The following is an 18521-nucleotide window of genomic DNA, read 5'->3' on the forward strand; positions in this document are numbered from 1 at the left end:
TGGAGGATTGAGCGGCACTGAGCACAACTAAAAAGAAGTGCAAAGAGTGCATTTTGATGCAAGTACCTTAAATAAAAGTGGTTTTAAGCGCTTGGGAAAGCACATGTTGGTGCTTGCAGACATAAATGAGCCCTAAAGTGTACTAAAAATCTTAAAATATTAAACAATAGTCTCAAAAGCATTGTGTTGCCTCACAATTAGGGTTGCCACATAGCCAGTATTTTACTGGGGCCACTATTACAAATTTACTGGTAATGTAATTGCCAGTAAATCTGCAATACCCTGAACTTCAGCCCCTGGCCCACACTTTTAAGCCCCCAATCCGCCCTCTTAAGCCCCCTTATGCCTTCGATCTGCACAGAACTTGCCCCAAACTTACCCTTCCTCTTCCTTGTTTTCCATCCCCAATCCTCCTGTGACGTCATTAATCAACCCCCTTCAGTAATAATCCCACCCCCCCATCATGAACCGCCCCATTTGTCATCGCCCCCCCCCCCGCACAAAGAAAAAGGAGATATGTTTTAACATTTTGAACAATTTGATTACAATGGAGTCTATGGGAGATGGCCTCACCCCTCTACTTTGGAGCTTTCTGGATAATGGATCCTCTACCTGTAATAGCAAATCAGATCTCCCAAGCAAAAATTAGACATTGCTGCCTAGATGTACTATTCTGCAGAAAAATAAATATGTTGTGATTTAAACATCATGCCTTTGGCTTAAATGAAAAGATAATTTACACAAGTATTTCTGGAGACTTTCCTTGCCAGATTGTAAATGAAGTTGTATATAAAAAAGCAGCAATTAGAATGTGTATTAATATTTATATCAGCATTTGACTGCTCAGAAATCATTACCCTGAGTTCATTCAAGTGCTACGTGTAGGTACTAAAATACAAGCACCTCAGCTTCATTTGCAGCTCCTAGAATAAATAGGACCATCAGTTAGTTAATAGAAGTCAATAAATATTTTAGGGCTCATTTACCAATGCTAATAATTTGCACAAAGTGCAAAAAATAAGCACAGAGGCACCTTGCCCTGCACACAGCACAACTGTGGCTCATTCTGAATGTGGGGCTGTCTGCTTTTAGAAGGGGCAATGAGCAAGTGGGTTCCCCTGAAAAAAATAAAAAAATGAAATGTTGTGGCAAATACACATGGATTGCATTTAAACCTTAAAGTAATATGAATCATGGATGACATTGATGCCTAGGAATATAGGGTCCATGTCACTGGCATACAGTAAAAGGATAATAGTGCCAGGGCAGTATATTCTGTGTTTCCAACTGGCTCTTTAATACTGTATATAGAATGGCATTGTTTCCCTGACAAATGGAACGAAATATCAAAGAGCTGACCTGCACACAAATAAAGTATTTACCCACAATCAATCACAACTGCAAACTGGAGATTTCATTTAATCCTGCCAGTAGTGATGAGCGAATCTGTCCCATAAAATTCGCGAAACAACAAAAAACCCGCAAAACACATTTGTCACCCGTGTCTTTTTTTGTCGCCTGTGTCTTAATTTTGTTGCCTGTAACTTTTTGTGACACTACCACGCCCAATTTTTGATGTGTGCCAAATTTTTTCGCAGAACGATTCGCCAATGGCGAAAGGCAGAAATTCGTGGCAAATCCATGCCTGGTGAAAAAATTCGCTCATCACTACCTGCCAGTCCTGTACAGTATACAACCAATTAGGCCAAGGGCCAAAGGGGCAGGAATCTTCAGAGAGGCCGTACATGACATGGTCACTTTTCAATTGTTCCATTTGTTTAGACCAGTGATCCCCAACCAGTGAGCAACATGTTGCTCCCCAACCCCCCGGATGTTGCTCCCCATGGCCTCAAAGCAGGTGCTCATTTTTTAATTTCTGCTAAGGAGGTTAGTTTTGGTTGCATAAAAACCAAGTATAATGCCAAACAGAGCCTTCTGTTGGCTGCTAGTCCACATAGGGGCTATTAAGTAGCCAATTATAGCTCTTATTCCTACCCCCAGGAACATTTTTCATGCTTGTGTTGCTCCCCAACACTTTTTCCATTTAAATGTGGCTCATGGGTATAAAAGGTTGGAGATCCCAGGTTTAGACCATTGTGGTCTATAAGCAGATAAAATGTTCAAACATTTACAACTGACAAACCAACCTACTGTATATCCATAGTACATATATATTGGTTGTGGTCATCCAGGCAGCATAGACGTACTTACAATCATATAATTTTATCCAATGGTATAACTATAAGGGATGAATCAAGGGTCCGGGGGGGAGAGGGTATTGGGGGCTAACATAAATTGCTGGTAAAGTGCAATTTTGTGCACAATACTGGTCATCCATGATTTCAAGGCAGGATTTATTTTGACAAAAGGTTGAACTTGATGTTTTTTTTTCAGTCTCAGCTACTATGTGCAATGTAGATTCTCCTAATTTATTAAGGAAAATCATTCCTTTGACTTTTTTGGAAGATTATTTTATAGCTCAGCCTACATTAACTCAGAGCAGGAACTAGGGGTAGGCAGTAGAGGCACCTGTCAGTGAGGGGGCGCTAGGCAGGTACCTCTGTTGCCAACCCCTAGTCTGCTTTATGTGCTGCACTCCCCCCTCAAGGGGAGGAGCTCATTCACTCTGAGTAGATGAACATGCAGGAGACTGCAGGTTTTAATGCTTGGATTCACAGTCACCAGCCAAGCCGGTGTGGAACCCAGTAAAAGGCAACTGAGGTCTCCAAACTGTACTTGAACAGAGCCCTTTTTTAAGATTCACACTGTCCATTGTACCATAACAGTAGTCTATGGCCATTTGCCATAACAGGATTTAGTTGTAGGAAGTACCATGGAAAAACCTCCATGGTAACTTTAAGAATAAGAGCCAAATTTCTGTTCTTTACTAAAAATGCATCTGTTGAAAGTGTCCTAGTCCAAGCTTTGAAGGTGCCAGGTACGGAGGCAGCATCAAGTCTGCCACGCCCCAAAGTTTCTGTTATTTACAGAAATACACTATTGATTGTTTGTGCCTTACATATTTTTACTGCCCGATTCAACAGGCATCTGGGATAGGGAAAATGATAAACATAACTCCTCTCTTTTACCTTTATTCACTAAAGTCATTACAGATTAATCCAGCTGCTACATTTATTTCTAGTAAAACCAAGTCTTTAAAACAATTTTTCATTAAAAATATATGGTGCAATTAAGAGGTACTTTTTAAATGCTTGAAACCAAGAAGATCTCCAGTATATTAAATATACTAAAAGGCCTATGCCTGCTGAAGTGCTGAGTAAAATATAGCTCATAATTTGCTAATTGCATTTGTGAATGTTATAAACATTATGTTATAGTGTACCTCATTGAGATGCTGCCATTATTTGAAATCAATTTTTAGATGTTGGAAAACGATGCTATGTTTCATGTTAATAAATAATAAGCATGAAGATGTTCATGAGTCAATTTGTAGCTTTGCAACCAAAGCAGATTTTTATGCTAAAATGCACGGGACATCACATTTTTTCACAACATAATGGCTTGTGCTAAATATAAAGCTGCTGAATTATAAATTCTTTAAATGGGAAATCTTTTTATGGGGCCACCGGTATCTGCTTGCTTTAGACCTGTACATGTTAATTATCAGTAATTTAGCACCCTTTAATATATAATTTAGCTTCTGTAATTACAGCATCAGCTGAATGCTAGAAGAGCACCTATAATTATATGCAAGCAGCAACATTACTGTGGCCATTGACCCAGGGCAATTAAACCCTTGAAGGCACCATAAAATGTAATATTTTATAGATATATTTTTGCTAATTTACCCATGTATTTCTTACTTTGTAAGACAAGATCATTTATGTTTTTCCCACTAAAAGCATATGTTCTGTGCACATGAGTGCCTTTAAATTATCTCTGATTCCTTGGGTTGCGGTATACAGTCCTTATGCTGCAGAGGCTGTTTCTCCATATGTGTTACCTGAGCGAGCTGGTGGCCCATCCACACAAAAGATTAATAAATATATTATTAACTTTCTGCTAGAAAAACATAGCTATCCCTAGTGTAGAAGAATGCAGTGAGCCTCATTACCAAGCACAGCAGCAAAGCACTTGGATGTAAGACGAAGCGCTCTTTCACACCAAAGGCACATATACATATCCCATATACATCCCACATACATCCCTAAGAAACAAAGCACCCACCCACCTGAAAATTGCACACATTGATGCTAGGGAACTCTGAAAAACATGTTTGGCAGTAGTTCCTGGACTTCACTAATGAGTTGTTACATCAATAGACACTAGTGACTTGTTCTATATATATATGTTAGCGTATAGAAGAGTCAGTATGTGTGTGTGCACTGGGGTTTGTTTGGATGGGTTGAACTTGATGGTCTTTTTTTATTACAACTTAATTATGTATTTAATGCCTTTATTAAAGTGAAAGCAACACAATTTGAACACAAATACAAGCAAAAAATAGCAACAATTGCTTGTTTATTTGCAAATTATGCTTTATTTGCACTATTATACAGGGGTTACTATTGCCGTGCTTGCATCCCATATCACTTCCAATTGCATTTTAATGCTGTGCATTAACACCAGATAATGATCATTTTTCTAAAAACATTTAAACATAATGTTTGAGTAAAAACATGGAATCTAACCTAATGTGAGCAAGCATAATATCAAAGGCTATTGTGATACTAAAATCTACAATTAAATATTAGATATTTTTAGGTATGTATATGATATATATGTGAGTGAATAGATAAGTCAGTTTGAGTATATATATATATATATATCCAAAAAAGACCAGCAACACCGAGTTATATTCCAAAAACAGCCTGTTCATGCGTTTTTAATACACAATTGATTGTTTTTGGAATATAACTCGGTGTTGCTGGTCTTTTTTGGATATTTAAATCATTTACCTTGCACCCGAGCTAAGAGCTGAAGCAGAGTGCCACCATGGGTTCGCTATATATATATATATATATATACAGAGTATGCACTTTGAGGTTTACTTGAAGGGGTTGAACTTGATGGACCTGGTCTTTTTTCAACCTAAATTAACTATGTAATGCATAGGTAGTGCATAGTGGAACCAGTCTATAATTACTGTTAAAACTATTACAAAAACTATTTCCTGCAACAACACGAAAGATCGGGGGCGAAGAGTTTCCCAAAATGACCTATCACAGTCATATACTAATGACTTACTTAGGCTTATGTACGTATGCTGTGTAAATGTGGACTAGTACAGTAACTCATGGCAACCAATACATTTTGTTTTCTTTTAGTGCTTTACCTGCAGTTGGCTGAGCAAAGCTAATTTCAAATACTTGCTATGGGTTTGTAATAAAAAAAAGCCTTACCGGCACGGCGGGGACGCCCGCCGCACTGTCCTCTCCCTGCGCCGGCTTCCTCCTAGTGCGCGCAATGGCGCGAAATTCAAAAGTATTTAAAGGGACTTTTGACACTTTTTCATTGCCTGTGATAGGATTTGATTCCTGGTGCCTTCCTGAGCCTTGTGCGTTTTGTTCCTGTATTTCCTGCTAGTGTTTTCCTGTTTTTGACCCGGCCTGCTCCTGACTATTCTGATATCCGTAACCTGACCCCGGCTTGTACTTTGACTCCGATTTTGTCTCATCCTGCGATCATTGCCTGTCTGACTATCCTTGATTACTGCCTGCCTCGACCCAGCCTGCCTGACTACGAACTTGCCTAATCCTTTTGTATCGTGATCTTCGGCCTAACTGACTTTATCTACAGTCGTGCCCCTTTGCTTGCCAGAACTCCTCGCCTTGTTCCTCTCGTTAAGTCCAGGTGGCATCTGAGTAGCTGAGGGCTCCTCCCGAAGCCAAAGGCAGTCACACTACTGGTGAAGCCGAGCCGAGACCAAGGAACTTGGCATCAGTTCTGGTTTAGGGTGCCGACCGTGACAGGGTTACTGCAGAGGTGCAAATTTGCCCTGTGTTGATAAATGGGCATACATTTTATCAGGGATTGAGTATAAGAATGTGGATAGGATACCATCTTCATTAGTAATTTTTCTATTCTCCTAGCACCTAGTACATGAAAAGTATGGCTAGGATTGCAATGCAAGTAAAAAATTATTATTTTTCCCCTGTTTATTGTATGTTCAATCCTAATTCCCTATTTCTCTTACAGCAATGGATGAATGGCTGGGCTTCAACCAACAGAACAGCTTATTGTACACTGCCTTTAAGCAGTATAAATACAATAATATTTGTATTAGGAGAGAACATGTGCTTAAAAAGTAATTTTGACCTACAGTAGCATATGATTATCAGTCATCACAGCTGTCATGTTACCATACTATATTCCACATGGGAAAGAAAATTAAGATACTTACACTGAAAGTCATTGCAGTTGTGGATAACCATGGAAACAAGAGAAATCCATTATATTGATAAGCAGATAGCAAGCCTGCACATATACATTGATGAATCTGCACATATACACAGACAAATCAATTCCTCAAATAAAGAAGAAGCTACTGTAATATAAAAGTTAAAGATTTAATAAAAATAGATTCCCCAGCCAAAGATCACACCAACAATGTAAAATACCTGCACTTTAACTATGAGTAAATTACATTTTATTAGGCAATTCTATAGCATATAAGCTCATTTACTGTAGGCCTATTGTATTTAATTTGCTTAAAAATTGCAGGACCATTTTTAATAGCAGCCCAGAAAATGCAATGAACTGTTAGAGCAGCCACAAGAAAAATTGAAAATTTCTGCAAGCGGTGGAACATGACAATATCCTTGTTTCACTCTGCATTGAAATATACTGTTTTCAAAGCCAATGACTGGTCATTATAATGCTGCAGCCAATGATTGCTATAAAATTCTGTATTAGTTTTCACTCAGGCTGGCACCTTTGCTGCTCCTGAAAACCTTGATGTGGTGAGTAGGCTACGTTTCATCAGAGTTGCACTGCCATGGTAACCCACAATAGCTCCTCATCTGTTATCTCACCAAAGGAGGCTGCACAGTGTGTGACCAACAGCAATGGCTTCAGATAAATCCAGATTAACAGAAATAGATGTTGTAGATTTTTGTACCTAATTGTGTACTTTGTACAGTATGTAGCAAGAGCCACAGGGGAAAAGGAGCTGTGTAATAAAGAACTAGAGCCATGATCGGGTCTATAAATATATTTATATTACAGTGCATTAAAAATTCTCTTCATTCATTTAGATTTTATTATGGAGAGGAATGTAGGGATTTGTGTTATCGTGGTCCTACTTTGATACAATGAATACAGAGTAAGTACACAGGGGGCTTATTTTCAGTACATTGTATGCCTAGATTAAGCTTTTCTGGATTTCTATATGTCAATTTAAAAATAAATAAATAAATAAATATATATATAGTCAAATTGTGTGTCTGCACTCTCTTCGGTAACATATATACATATGTTAATCCATGTGCATTTGTGAAATATAGCGGGTGTGATTTGAGGCTGATTGCTAGCTTTGTTGGTCTGAGCAGTAATGTCAAAAAGTCCATGTATAATGTATGCATTTGTTACTATATTGTAGGAGCAAAACAAGGAGATATGTGATACTTTTGTAACCTCTATTTCGGCTCAATAGCTGCCTTCCTGAACTAGTACCAGTAGAGCATGGGTTACACTGGACCCTCTCACCCAGAATGGGCCTTCGCTAAGTGGAAGGTGAGGGTGTTGCGCAACTATACCTCTCTTCCTGCTATACAGAAAAATAAAGACAAAGGATGCCAGATTTTTTTGTAAACAACAAAATAGAACAAGTTTATTGAACATCCATAGGGTTTACTCACTTAACAGTTTCTCTGAGGCAAGTGGAACAGGCAACATCACATGCAGAGTGTAATACAGGCTGACACTCCCCTGAGGACAGACCTGGCAGCAAACTCACTAAACCTCTGCGACACCCCATAGTGGCCTGGATCACCTCAAGGAATTCTCTATCCTGATTCCCTATCCACTAGGATCCCTATACTACAGGCAATATCGCCTGGGAGAGAGAGACCTCCAAAACTGCCCCTCCTATGTTGGGGCTCAGAACTGCTCTTGTATCCAGTGAAGTTTTAATTTTAAAAACTAAATTTAATTTAAATTCTTAGAGTGTACTGGTGCAGGAGCTACATGGCCACTATCTAATGCCTCATTCAAGGGGCCCTGTTCCCCGACTGCGTCCATGCCCAGGCTCAAGTGGAAGCTAAAAGGAAGTGCCACTCTTTTCACAGCACTATATCAAAGTGAGACAAGTAGTGGTCACCCTACCTTCTAACCAATAGCATACATATGTAAATAAACTTACCTAGGTACAATCCCTTCTGCCCAGCAAATAAGGGGCCTGAACCGTAGGGGCCACTTAACAGTATGGGTTCCTACAAATTCTACAACTGAAATTGTCAGAATAAAAACTGCAATAGAAACAGCATCCACATTACTGAGATATGTTGCAATTTCTGAACATTTACATGTGGCCTGGAGGATATTGTGCATGGTCCAGGGAGTTTAAATTTAATATAACACTTTTAGCTCCATTAACTGGTAGTCTTTCTAAACAAAAAAAAAAGAAATGTTTCAGTGCTGTCTAGAAAACAAAAAAAAACTAGTTTGCTCAAATCTAAAGTTCACAGCTTTCTGTCCTTTAATCCCAGAGGAAACAATTAGAGCCACAGCCAGGATAGGGAAGGGCAACATACACAAGTTCATGGAATTAACACAAAGTCACTAAGGGGATTGAGGCAAGATCAGGAATGCAGACAGGACAATTAGGCAGTCATACAGCAGAAGCAGAACCATCAGAAAAGAGTCAGGATCAGAAAAGTGATTTTCAGAGTCAGGATACAGGATGGGGTGGAGTAACATTTTAAAAGTTAACAGCATCCAAATTGAGGATTTTACAAAGGCAAACTTTAATCATAAACAAGGGACAGATTTATCAAAGGGTGAAATTAGAGCTCACCACAGTAAAATTCCCCTACTTTCTATTTATTTCCATGCTTAAATTATTGTGAACTCTTTTACCCATCGATACATATGCCTCTAAAAATCCTATTGAAATTTAGGCGCAGAATTTGACTGTGGTGAGCCCTAATATAACACTTTGACAAATCTGCCCCTTAGAAAGCAATACTTTACCCATTCTGTGGCTTGTTAATTCTTATAGCTACACGCTGCCTACATAAAGTAAGTAAAGCATTTTTACTATCCACTTACATTAAAATCTGCTAGTGAGATGCTGCAGTATTAATTTGCTTTCATTTTACAAGGTGAAATGGTGCCCTGAAATGCACTGTGTAATTAGGAGACATGCCTTTATTTTTTCATACTTCATTTCTCAGAGCCTATAGGGAGTTTTTATCAAAGGGAGAAGAAAATTACCTAAATTCACAGGCTTTTTTTAAAACTAAGTTACTGGTCTTGTTTAGTTATTCACAGATAATTCCAAAATACGCATAGGAGTGGATTTCAAAAATCAATTTTATTGAAGGTGTTTACGCCATTCAGTTGGGGTTTGTGTGTTTGTTCATTGTGGTTCCTAGGGACCCTCATTTTAAGCAGAGCTATTTCATTATGCTAATATTTTACCATAAAAAATATTCTGCTTTTAACCTCTAGCTGGCCACTTCCACATGGGAGATTCTTCTTTTAAATTATAAACACTTCCCAAACTATGCATAATACTTAAAACCCTAATAGTGAAATTATCACGGGTAATATCTTGTTGAGATTTATGCCAGGTTTTAAAAATAATAAGCAAGAAGAATAGTAATTGTTTATGTCTTTATGAAACCTCACCAAGTAATGTCACTTTCTCTCAGGATAAACAAATGTTTATTTGAGAAAAATAACCAGTAATTTGGTGCTTATATTCAATAAGGACAAAAGTTTATACCATTCCAAATGAGAGGCATATTCAGGAGGCAGAATTATGTAGAATTATTTTTAGTTATTTTAATTTGAAAAATGTGTTCATTGAAAAAAGAAAGCAAATTTTAACAAATATACCAAATGACAAGGAGGGAGATTTATCAAAATTAAAATTTTCAATTGATTAAAAAAAAAAAAACTGCACTTATTTATTAAGAAACAAACTCTTAAAAATGTGATCATGTAAGAACATAGAGAAAAACTCAAATACAGTGCAATAACATTCTATCCATTATAATAATAATAATTTTGAATTATTTTTGAAAACTTGAATTGAAAAATAGCTTGAATTTTGGTAATAAAGCTCCCATTGTGCTCTACATAAACTTGACAGCTTAATAAGCTTTGAAATTTTGAGTTTCAGAAACTCACATTCAAGCAGAAAATGCAAATTTGAATAACAGTAAAAAGTTGAATTTTAATGTTAATAAATCTGTCAGCTAGTTACCTCTCCTCTGATAGATCACACAATGGTGTGACATTATGAGGGAGGAGCTTAGGGATCATGGAGCACTACCACGCCTATGGTGTTTCATTTATTATATGCACTAAATACATTTTTATGGGTGGAACTGATATGTTTTGCTTTCTGTTTGTAATATATTTAGGGCATTGAGCCCACACATATAGTAGATGGCTTTCCCTATATGCTGGTTAATAAATTGATTGTCCCCCATGTATTTCTGCATAGGCTTTGTCTGTAATAAATGTTTCCTCAATTCTAGCAGTGTTGTGTTTGACATTGGGATCATTCTATCATATGGAGCAACTCTGAGCCTAAGATTGTTTCCTAGGCTTTGATTTTTTTGTCCTGCTTCATTGTTGCTTCTCTGTTTGCCAGTACTCAGAAATGTGTTTATACTGTGCATGTTGTGGGCACAAAATATGGTAATAAACCGTTAAGATGAGATGCACACTGAAAAGGTCAATTTCACAGTGAAAATATGTTGTTTAGTGAGTTTCTATAGAAACCAATTTTCTTTGATTTGCTTCTCTGTTTCCAATTATATTTAATTTGGTCATAGATAGATAAACAGATAGATAATAGAAATGGATAGAAACTATATGACATTGAAACCCCCAAGCATGTCTAGTAACTGCACCCTTATAGAAAGTATCCAAAGTACAATAAGATGCAAACAGCAAAATAATTATTAAACTAATAATACATAAAATCTTTCTTATGGTTTTCAGTAAGAAAATGAAAATGATAGATTATACTTTTATGCTACAGAAGGTGCTGGACTGCCACCATGAATTTTGCCGCACAACTGTACGAGGCAAAAACATATCTCATCCCTAGTCCAGATGAAGAAGGGCCATATACACTCTAGTAGTTTTAATTCAAAGCATTAATTATAGCGACCACTTGAAAAAAAAGTAGAACAGTAGAAAACTATTCAGATTTTCACAGGTAGTAGAATTCTACTCCTCTTGGGTCTTGTAAAGTAAACTTGTGGCCATAGCAAGTCCCTCATCTCCAATGCATAGTTACATAGTTACATAGTTAAGTTGGGTTAAAAAAAGACAAAAACCCATTAAGTTCAACCCTTCCAAGCAAACCCCAGTGCACATATATAATACACTCATACCAACCTATCTATACACACATACAGTACATAAACTTTATACAGCCAATGCAAAGAAAAATTATTTATTTTTAACCCTTTATTCGGAACTAAGTATGTTATATTAGCATGAGACTTTTTGCCAAGTATTTTTGGTCCAAATACTGTTGAGTTATTGCATTTTGATCAAATTAATCAACTCAACCATGTCATTAATGTTACTAACATGAGACTTTTTTCCCTCTCTATTTTAGTTTTCACATTCTTTGAAGTGATTTGGGAATCAACAGTGGTGCTGCAATGGTTACATAAATTATTTACCTGCACTGGATTGGGTTTTTAAGACCTGTTTATTCACTGGCCATTCCTGGCAACAGCCTTTTCAACAATGAATTCTATTATGAAAATTCGCAAGCATTTTCAGAGAACAGTCCTTCTGCTTGCCACTTTTTGCATGGTAAGCATTGTGATTTCAGCATATTATTTGTACAGTGGTTATAAACAGGACAATGAACTGTCAGAAGTATCAGTGGAAGTAGACTGTGGAGATTTTGACTCAATGCCATATAAACTAATGGAAGGGCAAACTGGACGACCCTCAGTTTCATTAAGGACAGAGCCCTTTATTCTACTGTTTATAGAAAGCCAATACTCTCAACTTGGACAAGACATCATAAGTGTTTTAGAATCCAGCAGATTTAAATTCCATACAGAAATTGCTCCAGGAAAAGGAGACCTTCCTCACCTTACAGAAAACCACATTGGAAAATATGCACTTATAATATATGAGAACTTTATGAAATATGTAAACATGGATCTGTGGAACAAAGACCTTCTAGATAAATACTGTCTTCAATATGGAATTGGCATCATTGGCTTCCTTAAGGGCAATGAAAATAACATTCAGAGCTTCCATCCAAAAGGTTTTTCATTTAGAGTCAAAAGCAACATGGCTGTCAAAACCTGTTGTATTAATCCTCATACACCCCTTCTTCATATAACAAAATCCTCAAACACTGGAAAAGGGCCGTTATTAGGAAGTGACTGGACAGTTTTTGAAGTCAATAACTCCTTCTATCAACCTGTAGTATTTACAAAAGTAAAAATGCCTGCTGGAGGACCTCCTCAGCTATCTAAGCTCTCTATGTTTGCTACAGTAATTTATGATTTGGGTCTTCATGATGGGATTCAAAGAGTATTTTTTGGCAATAACTTGAACTTTTGGTTGCACAAGCTAATTTTTGTCGATGCTATTTCCTTTCTAACAAAGAAGAAGTTAATGCTGCCTTTGAAAAGGTATATTCTTGTGGACATAGATGATATATTTGTAGGGAAAGAGGGAACAAGGATGAAAGCCAATGATGTAAAGGTAAGTGTGATTTCAGATTCAAAACTAATTTACAATTCTATTCTGACACAGTATGACATTAATTAATTTGGCTTTTCTTCCTCTCGCAATTCCTATGTTAACTGACCTCACATAGTGGGAGACGTTTGACCATTTTGGCCATAATTGTAGATTCCTTGCTTGGTGTGAGGCACCACTGCCAATTATTTTAAGAGATCAAAATCCAATTCTATAAGATAATATAATAACCATAATTTAAGATAACTGGCATACAGGTGCAGCATATTTAATTAAAGCATCTGGGATACACCTCCATGGCTAAACAGATTGTATTTGCATCAACCAGTATGCTCATGTTAATGGTGTTGTCTTGCTGGATACTCATTTTTAATAAAAATGCCAGCATTTGAAAATGATCATTACATTTAGTTGTCATGTGGTCTAAAATCACATGATATTCATGGGTCAGATTTCGTTCTGCCAGAACTTAGTATTCTGTCAAACCCAAATACTGCAAAAAAAGGCTTGGATTTGATGGATAAATCATTTCTGGTTCATGACCTTTTTAGTTCAAGGTTTTGTGTTTTGACGCTAGTTTCTGTTTGAGAGTACATGTAAAAAGAAAATAAAGTCAACCTCTCGGTAAGAGGATAAGCATTAGTTTTAAAAGTTAAATCTTTTATTAGGACATAGCTTAAGCATTTTGTGCCTGATGGGGTACATTTCCTTTTAAAGTGGACCTGTCACCCAGACATGAAAATCTGTATAATAAAAGTCCTGTGCAAATTAAACATGAAACCCAAATTCATTTTTATATTAACACATCCAAACCCATTATAAAGTGATTTAAAAATCACAGCTGTCAATCATATATTGCTTGCCCCGCCTCTATGCCTTAGGCATAGAGGCGGGGCAGACAATAACTTTAGCTTTCCATTCAGCACTTCCTAGATGTCACTGCACATCTCACTTTTCCCCTCCCTCCTCCTCATCTAATTGTGTAGCCAGTGCATGGGCCTGGGCATCTGGTCTCCCATTCTGGCACATAAACAAAATTTTGGCATGATACAAAGCTTGTCTTAATAACAGTGTCCCCAAAATGGTGCCTGCCTGCTTGCTTTGATTGAGTAATTCCAAGACGGAAGGAAACAAGGTTTATATTATTTATATAGAGTAAGTAAAGTTTATTTTGCTCAACTAACAATATAGACAATAATTTGGACTTATTTCTTAGGGTGACAGGTCCGCTTTAAAGAGTTTGTTGCCCTATTTCTGTGGTTTGAAGACAAAATGTTAGGCACTCCCAGGGATTATGAATGCTTACCTAAGACTGGCACTCCTGTTTGCTAAAAATTGCACCAGCCCAGGGATACTACTGTAGCTCCCAAACTCAATTTGTTGTGTTTTACTTGCATTCAGTGCTTACATGAGCCTGAATGAGTAGTCATATCTTTAAGAATGGGCTGCATTTCTTACCTTGTAGTGGAACACATCAGAGATCCACCACAAGGGGAACACAAGGTAAAGTGCCTTTATGTATTTACCATTGAAAGCAGCAGAAAGGTATGCAGACAGGCAGTGTAAAATCAGAGATGACTACCACTAAAAAAAATACAGTTTTATAAAATGCTCAAATACATATTCTGTGCATCTGAAGGATAGAATACTTGACATATAAACAATGCCACAGAAACAAGTAAGCAAATGTGCATTTATTTCAATTGGTAGGAGGGGAGTGAGGAAATATTTTTCTTTAAAAAAAAAATATTTTTAGAATTGTTTTCTAAGCATTTAAGAAGCCTAGCTATTGAACTGCATATATAGTACAGGTATGGGATCCTTTATCCAGAAAGCTCTGAATTAGGTGAAGGACATCTCCCATAGACTTCATTTTATCAAATAATGCAAATTATTTTTTTCTGTAATAAAACAGTACCTTGTACTTGATCCCAATTAAGCTAAAATAAATACTCATTCAAAGCCAAGCAATCCTATTGGGTTTATTTGATGTTTAAATGATTTCTTAGAATGGGGATCCAAATTACAGTAAGATCCCTTATCCGGAAGACTCTAGGTCCCAAGCATTCTGGATAACAGGTCCCATTTATCCTATAGCAGAAAGGGAACAGGGCAAATAGATGTAAAACCAGGAAGATTGTACAATGCACCTATGGCTTAGTACATGAACTTATGTAGGATACTGGGAAATGCATTGCTCCTGAGTGTGTGAAATGAAAGCAATAAAGGGCTGTTACACATCGGGTAATATTGCAAAAATATTTAATATCTAGGGACACCATAACATTAAGAAAAAGCTTTTACTAGGTTTAAGTAGATTTATATAGAGGATAATGTACATCCTATTGTTATTTATAAGGTTGATATAAGGATGACACCAAGGGTGACCATAGAAAAGCACAATAACAAGTGCTTTTATACAGGTAACAGAGCTCCAAAGTGACTAATAGCTTCTTAAAGGGGAAGGAAAGGCTAAGTCACTTGGGGGTGCCAAAATGTTAAGCACCCCCAAGTGACTTGAATCGCTTACCTCATACCCCAGGCTGGTGCCCCTATTAGGAGAAAACCGCACCAGTAGCGATGCACCTGTAGCGATGCGCTTCCTGTAGCGATGCGCTTCCTCCTTCCACCTTCGTTAAGCTGTGACTATGAGTTAGGCGCATGCGCAGTAGAGTGAAAAAGCCGACTTCTCTGTTAAAGTTCGGCTTTTCACTCTACTGCACATGCGCGCGCGACGAAGAAGGAAGGAGGAAGCGCTGCAGGTACCCCAGGCTGGTGCCCCTGTATGGAGAGAACAGCCCGGGGTACCTGCAGTGCTTCCTCCTTCCGGTAAAAGGTAAGAGATTCAAGTCACTTGGGGGTGCCTAACATTTTGGCACCCCCAAGTGACTTAGCTTTTCCTTCTCCTTTAAAGAGACAGCATGCACCTAAAACACATTGCTATAAATTAGCGATGCACCAAATCCTTTTTTTCGGATTCGGTCGTACCCCCAAATCCTTCCTAAAGGATTGGAAGGGTTACATTTTCAACTTTTCTGTTTATGTGACAAAAAGTCACGTGATTTTTAGGATTTGGATTCGGCGAAAAAAGGCCAAATACCGAACCGAATCCTGGATTTGGTGCATCCCTAATAAAAATTAACACAAACAATATGACTTGTGTTGTTTAAATCCCATTTTGTCTATTATTTTTTTTATTTTATTTTTTGCCATTATAAAGCTCTAATTTCAAAGCTGACATATTATCACTGAACTTACCCTGCCTTTCTTTATAAACGTGACAATTTATTCAATTTTGTCTTCAGATAATTTGATTCAAAGTGCACAACTGAATGTTTCTGTGACGCACACTAGCCAAACTGCAATATATGCACACAAACAGGGCATTGTGTACACATTCATAGGCTCATAGATGGGTGGATTGTGTAGCTTGGCTTGGCAAATGTCAAACAGTAAAGGGGAATAACAAGTAATATTTAGGAGAATCAAGTAGATTAGTTGATCCTCCTCGTATTAGTGCTGCTGCAGACTTAAGACATGGCAGAATAGCAGTGCCTAGAGTCAATAATATGAGAACACTGTTGGAGCAGCCTGACTAGGACCATAGTATGTTTATAAATGATAAGTATGTTTTATAAATGATAAGAAACAGTAGAATAAGAACAGTAGATACAAAAACAGAAGAAAAAAAAAAAAAGAGAAGCAAACCTGAAGTTAAGGAGAGGGGAAAGATAGCTCTTTATAGGATAATTAGTTAAAACGTTCTTAAGATCTTGCTTTTGAGAGACGCTGCATTCAAAGTGGACTGAAATGTTCAGATGTGCTGCCAAGAGACTCTTAGCTTGTGCCTCACAGCCAGAAAGGTTAGGTAGCTTACGTGTTAAAAATTTCAAGTGCTGAGGGTATTTGATCATGTTGAAGAAATTAAACTTTATCTGCACTTAACTTATACAAGCAAATTATTCACAAAAAACAAATTATTTTTGTGCAGCCACATAATGCACTGGATGCAGGCAATGCACTAGTTATGAAATCCAGAGGACGCAGTTTCCATCTACATCAATGCACAATGACTTAACTACAGATACGGGATCCATATTCTGGAAAACGGTTTATTCAGAAAGTTTTGAATTGCGTGAAAGCCACCTCCCATAGGCTACAATTTAATAAAATAATTTACATTCTTTTAAATTATTATATTTTATATTATATTTTATGTTTTAAGTGTGTATGGGGAGTACAGTTTTGAACTGTACCACAAATCGGATTGTGGTAATATTGGACTTTATTTTTTGAATGGTGGGCAAAGTAATTAGTCTCCAGGGGCAATTAGAGGGGCCCAGTAATTATGGCATACACTAAAGCCAATGAAAAATCTGAAGGAAGAGGGAAAGTCCTCAAGGATAATTTTAGAAAACAATATGAAAAGAGGAAACTGAGGAATTATTGTTGTTAACCTCTGTAAGAGCAACTTAGAAAGGCTAGAAGCAGTGTGAGTAAATTGGCCTAAAGAAAAGGGTTTTAGGTTGTAGTGAACTTCTACCTGTGGGCCTTTTGCAGTAATGGCTGCACCTCAATAATCATGGTGCAGTATTTTGAGAGAATGGCTGGATTGTTGGAATAGATTTTATACTAAATATGGGGTCAGGGAGTGTCATGGATCGGCGACGCTCCCTACCTGCTCCTGTGCGGCGGCGTCCTTCCTCCCGGCGCGGCGAATCCAAGATGGCGGCGCCCAGGGCTCCACGTGGGCGCAAGGACGCCGGCGCGACGACGTCACGTGCTATGGCGCCAAATTCAAACTTAAAAGGACGCCAGAGACCCAGGTTCAATGCCCGAGTATAGCTCAATTTACCTATTGTGTTCCTGGGTCTCTATTTGTCTCGTCTGCCTTCCTGTTGCTGTTTATTTGCCTGTTCCTGACCTTGAACCTTGCTGCCTGCCTTAAGTGACCTTTGCCTGGACCTGACCTTGTTTTTGGATTACCCTGCATCTGTACTTCGCTCGGACTCGCTGGAAGCGGCCTTCCTCCTTGATCCTGACTTCACCCTCCCCGTGGGTGCCGAAGGCCCCCGCTGACATTATACTCGGGCCATGGATCCCGAGGAAGCGGTACCGGACGTCGGAAGAGCCCTTCGCGGGCTGGCGTCCCGTATGGAGGCGTATGAATCCCAGCAAGTCAGAATTGGGCAAGTACTTGATTCCATTTTGTCCCGTTTGCCCGCTACTCCCGCTGTCGCGGAAATTCCTCCTGCTGTGGTGGTTCCTCTGCCAGCGATGTCGCCAGCTCGTGAGCCACGAATACCTCCTCCTCCGCGCTACAGTGGCAATCCGCAGGCTTGCTGGGGATTCGTGACTCAATGCCAGATTCAGTTTGAGTTCCAACCTTCCCAATTCTCCTGTGAGCGAGCGAAGGTGGGCTACGTTATGTCTCGTCTGGAGGGCAAACCGCTGGAATGGGCAACTTCTCTCTGGGAGAGCCAGTCACCCCTGACATTTGATGTGAAGGAATTTCTACAGATGTTCAGAACCATCTTTGATGCTCCTGGTCGGGTCGCTACTGCCTCTTCCCGCCTGCTGCAAATCCGTCAGGGCAATCTTGGTGCCAGTGAGTATGCCATAGACTTTAGAACCCTCATGGC

At 38.3% G+C, this 18521-nt stretch overlaps 1 protein-coding gene across 1 annotated transcript in view; it reads left to right on the forward strand.

Moving 5' to 3' along the window:
• Window positions 1–18521, forward strand: part of ndst3 (N-deacetylase/N-sulfotransferase (heparan glucosaminyl) 3) — a 119743-nt gene that overhangs the window by 11845 nt on the left and 89377 nt on the right. The window contains 1 exon segment of the mRNA NM_001127047.1: window positions 11768–12882. Coding sequence (NP_001120519.1) covers window positions 11902–12882 — 981 coding nt within the window. The 5' untranslated portion in view covers window positions 11768–11901.

This window comes from Xenopus tropicalis, chromosome 1 (assembly GCF_000004195.4).
Source record: "Xenopus tropicalis strain Nigerian chromosome 1, UCB_Xtro_10.0, whole genome shotgun sequence".
In the NCBI taxonomy this organism is placed as follows: Eukaryota; Metazoa; Chordata; class Amphibia; order Anura; family Pipidae; genus Xenopus; species Xenopus tropicalis.